This window comes from Corticium candelabrum, chromosome 19, assembly GCF_963422355.1.
Source record: "Corticium candelabrum chromosome 19, ooCorCand1.1, whole genome shotgun sequence".
Lineage (NCBI taxonomy): Eukaryota > Metazoa > Porifera > Homoscleromorpha > Homosclerophorida > Plakinidae > Corticium > Corticium candelabrum.
In genome coordinates this window covers 2416231-2420962 of record NC_085103.1, presented here as the reverse complement: position 1 = coordinate 2420962, position 4732 = coordinate 2416231, and the positions used below count along the sequence as shown (strand labels likewise).

General features: G+C 43.2%; 1 protein-coding gene across 1 annotated transcript; it reads right to left on the bottom strand.

Annotated features, from left to right (window-relative positions):
• Positions 1-1720: 1720 nt before the first annotated feature.
• On the bottom strand, positions 1721-4636 carry LOC134194556 (uncharacterized). The gene is made up of 4 exons (XM_062663500.1): positions 4248-4636; positions 3760-4174; positions 3470-3618; positions 1721-2116 (listed from the first exon to the last, which is right to left on the bottom strand). The coding sequence occupies exons 1-4, from the start codon at positions 4634-4636 to the stop codon at positions 1774-1776; spliced, it is 1296 nt and encodes a 431-aa protein (XP_062519484.1). The 3' UTR covers positions 1721-1773.
• Positions 4637-4732: the final 96 nt, after the last annotated feature.

Sequence of the window (4732 nt, the reverse complement as noted above, 5' to 3'; positions counted from 1 at the left end):
GAAGCCATTCCTACTGAAGAGGTTCTTACACTGAAAGCCGACGAATTTTGTTTGGCAGCATCTCTGAGGTTGGACATACCTGCACTTTTTGTCAATTGGAACATCTAGTGCGAATGTGGCAAGTTGGCAGATGAATATCATCTTCTTACATGCAAAGATGAAGGTGGGCCTGTGTGGCAACACGATGAAATTGTAAATGCATGCAGCACTTGTCTACATGAATTAAAGATTCATCACGAGAAAGAACCTCGACATCGTTACTCTGGAAATGAGAATAGACCAGACATAGTTGTGTATGACTCTGGGTGTAACGATGACCTTGATGTAGCTATGGCTCATCCTTTCAGCCAAGACACTTTAAAGTAGGCAGCTTTAGAGGAAGGTTTTGCTGCAGCAAGAAGGGAGGGAAGAAAGATAATCAAATATGAAACAAAACAACTTGCTGGCAATACATTAAGCCTCAATTTCACTCCTCTGGTATTTGCACATTTTGGAACATGGGGATCAGAACCTACCAACTATCTAAACAAACTAGCCAGAAGATCAAGGGACATTGAAAGCTATACAAATGAAGCTGACTTTAGAAATTTTTGGAGAAAAAATTGTCAATAATATTACAACGATGCAACACTAGAGTCGTCCTCCACAAGCTGACACGTGTCTTCCCTGGAGAAGAAGATGAGAACATACACAATAGAGACTATCAAAGTAGTTTGCATTAAACTAAAGCTGAACTCCGTAGATTGTTAGTATCAAGTGTTAGAAATTTAACGTAGAGTTCGTGTTTCGATAAATGAAATTGGCAGACAGACAGACAGATTGACAGACAGACAGACAGGCAGAGACAGACAGACAGACAGGCAGACAGACAGACAGACAGACAGACAGACAGACAGACAGACAGACAGACAGACAGACAGACAGACAGACAGACAGACAGACAGACAGACAGACTGACAGACAGACAGACAGACAGGCAGGGAGGCAGTCAGGCCAACAGGCAAACAGGCAGGCAGACAGGCAGGCAGGCAGGCAGGCAGGCAGGCAGGCAGGCAGGCAGGCAGGCAGGCAGGCAGGCAGGCAGGCAGGCAGGCAGGCAGGCAGGCAGGCAGGCAGGCAGGCAGGCAGGCAGGCAGGCAGGCAGGCAGGCAGGCAGGCAGGCAGGCAGGCAGGCAGGCAGGCAGGCAGGCAGGCAGGCAGGCAGGCAGGCAGGCAGGCAGGCAGGCAGGCAGGCAGGCAGGCAGGCAGGCAGGCAGGCAGGCAGGCAGGCAGGCAGGCAGACAGACACAGAGAAACACACACACACACACACACACACACACACACACACACGCACGCACGCACGCACGCACGCACGCACGCACGCACGCACGCACGCACGCACGCACGCACGCACGCACGCACGCACGCACTGTTTAATTCTCTAACGTGATTTGACGTATGGTACCATAAAGTTTCTAAATAAAAGAGTATTTAATCATCTATAGGATAGTGTGAAAGTCACAGGAAGTTGCAGACAGATGTAAGCACAAATTTTGGAAAATGGCAGTGTTTAATAATTAAACGCCACCAATCATACCAGCGCCTGAAAAATGTATCACAAATGAAATCGACGTTTTGTCGATATGACAACGAAGCTGATGAGATGCATAACTTAGTCTGTTGTGTGGTGACAGCCAGAACTCACACGTCGTCAAACCTGCATTATTCAAATTAAAGTGAAACTCTCTTATAATTATTAATAAATACATTTACGTGTCATTCAGTATAAAACTAGGGTTTCGGAAACAAGTAATGTCTGAGCAATTTGCTACGTATTAGTTGCCCATAATAGGATTCATAGCAGTTCGTTAGTACAGGAAAGTCGCTCTCAAACGGACACACATCCTCGAAATTTGGGTCAACATCTCGCCGAAATCTGTTGCCAAACGCAGAATGAGAAGCCAGAGACTTCACGTCTACGGAATCATCCGGAAGTGCTTGAATAATTGTCTTCAAACATAGAAAGTCGTTATCCGTCAGAGGACGATGGACTATACGCTGATCAGAACGTTGACAGTCTCTCCAAGAACGGTGGTCAGTATCCGCCAGAGTAGCAAGAATTACCGCCTTGCACCTACAACGACATACAGCATATCAGACATGGAAAGGGATGCACATACAGTAGTGGGCATCAACTTGAGCACTTGCATAGGCGTAGAAATCACGGAGCTACGGAGGCCAAGCCCACCAATCAGCAGCCTACGGTCACTATATATAAATAGGTCATCGTGAAAACGAGGTACAAGTGGAAGAAATCGAGGTGCTCCAATAGAGACGACAGTACAAACAATACTTGCGCGCAGACGTCCTAGGTACATGAGGCTACACTTTGCGCGTATAATTTGAAGTTGGCCCCCCCCCCCAACCTGGATAACATTCCTGTATACGCCATTGTTGTGTATACCATGCGGTAGTCTTTCTGAGACTAATGTCAGGTGTGTGTCAGTGTGTGCTGTAACTATACACGGTACAGTGTGGTCTGATTTGTGTGTATGATTTGCCACATCAGTACAGTTAGTCCCTGGTAATTCTCTCTTGACGTCACGTAGATTCAATAGACGGCAACAATTCATATTTGCAATGTAAATGAAAGTAAAATTAAAATCTCAACTATACAGTACCGTGATAGTACAGTATAATTCAAATCTAAATCCTTAAGCGCTCCGGTACCTGACAATAGACCACTGCCATCAGAAAAATTCTATAGTTTTCAGGGCCTTTACTAGCACACCTGGTGACTCCAGTGGTCTCAGCTATAGCTACCGCAGTACGCCGAAATGATGAAGAAAATTTCCAGCAGAATCCGTTCCCCAGAAAGGCCCTTCACTTCCACTGGCATTGAACCAGCTGCCACCCATGCAGTTGCAATATATATATATATATATATATATATATATATATATATATATATATATTACATATTAAACGCTCAACTACCCATGCATGTGACTGCAGCTCTCTGGCTTTGTTTAGCTAAGTCTGCAAAAGCGTCAAATGCAGGATCTAAACCTGTTCCTTGTAACAAGTCTGTCTCGATAGCCACAATAACCGTACATATATCGTCTGACCTCTCTTGCCCCATGACTGAAATATTTTGGGAAGAGTATGTGCCCGTACCAGGCCCCCTACCTACGAATATGCCACTGTTCCATAAGCGTGCATCTTTCAAATGTGTCCAATCAGAAAACAATTTATAGAAATGAATGCTCTCAACAATTTTTGAGACTCATTAAGCTGCTCAATAAGAAAATGGTGCACAAACCTACAGTTGTATATAATTATTACTACAAAATTAGAGCAATCAGATTTGTTTAGAGAAATAAAACAAATTTCCTTGCACTACGCTGTATTCCCTTAATTAATTAAAAGACCTAAATCTTGCGTTTGGATTTAGTCAATTGAATGATATACTTCAGAATATCCTCACCTATTCAAGACCGAAGAAAGTATTCCGTTAGCTCGACTGAGGGAAATAAGCGAACTTCGTGGTTGTAGCGTGCTCGTACATTCAATCGACCCAACATCTTCACTTTGAGTACAGACACAACACTGCCGTCCTTCGTATACTCTCGCCAACTGCCAAAATGAAAAACGCACATCAATATTATAAACAATATAGCAGACACCGTCAAATTTGTATATACAGTGTTTACATATATATATATATATATATATATATATATATATATATATATATATATATATATATATATATACCTCAGCGACAACATGAAAGATCACAAGAGCATCTTCCCACTTTTCCATTACAAGTCGCAACACATGGTCTGTATTTTCAAACGATACCGTCACATCTCCGGATGGCGTCGCATCAAGATCAAGTTGCATAGCCGAGGAACCCATGCAGTGAGCGCCACGAAGAAGAAGAGCGAAGAAACTGGGTGTAGACCTTACAACTTTTGTTTCGTTGCCGCAATGAAAATAGCTCCACATCGCTGTGTACGCTCTCACTCCAATTTCCAGAGCTTCTGATGGCCTTCCACGAAAATCCTCAGCCAGTCGAAACAAGAGACGATAAGGTAAGTCAGAAGTGTTGTCGATATTGCGAAAGACATCTTCAATTACTTCTATTACCGTTACAGCACCGATTGTTGCTCCAACTTGCGACAAGCCACTATGAACACCATAAACCAATTAATACAAAATAGCAAAACTGATTCACTGTAATTCTGATTTTATACGTATACCGTAAAGCACGTGATCGCAGTAGTAAGAAGTCGGAATGCTCTATTGGATCTTCTGATTCGCAAGAAATGAGAAGCACATTTGCAAGAAGTTGACAAGCTACAAGACCTTTAATCCTATTACTTTCAATAAGGTGATCGCTTGTTTCATTTGCTCGTACGCAGTTGCTGGAGTAAGAGGGCAAATTGAGCGTCTGTAATCGACGAGAAAGTGAAGCAGTCAGATAAGGATGTGTGCTAATAGATCCCCGCATTTCTGTCGAAGTTGCAGTCGGACAGATAAAGCTGGCAATTTGCAAAAGTTCGTTTAGAAAATGTAGAACTCGATAGCGAAAAGAATAATTATAATACTCGATGTTTAACATAGCCTTCTCGACTAACGCTTTAGACATTTCCTCTGAGTTACCATAAAAGCGATTGCTTTGGAACAATAGCGAAGAATAGTCGCTAAGTGCAAGAAAGAAGTCAACATTCTTGCTTCGCCCTTC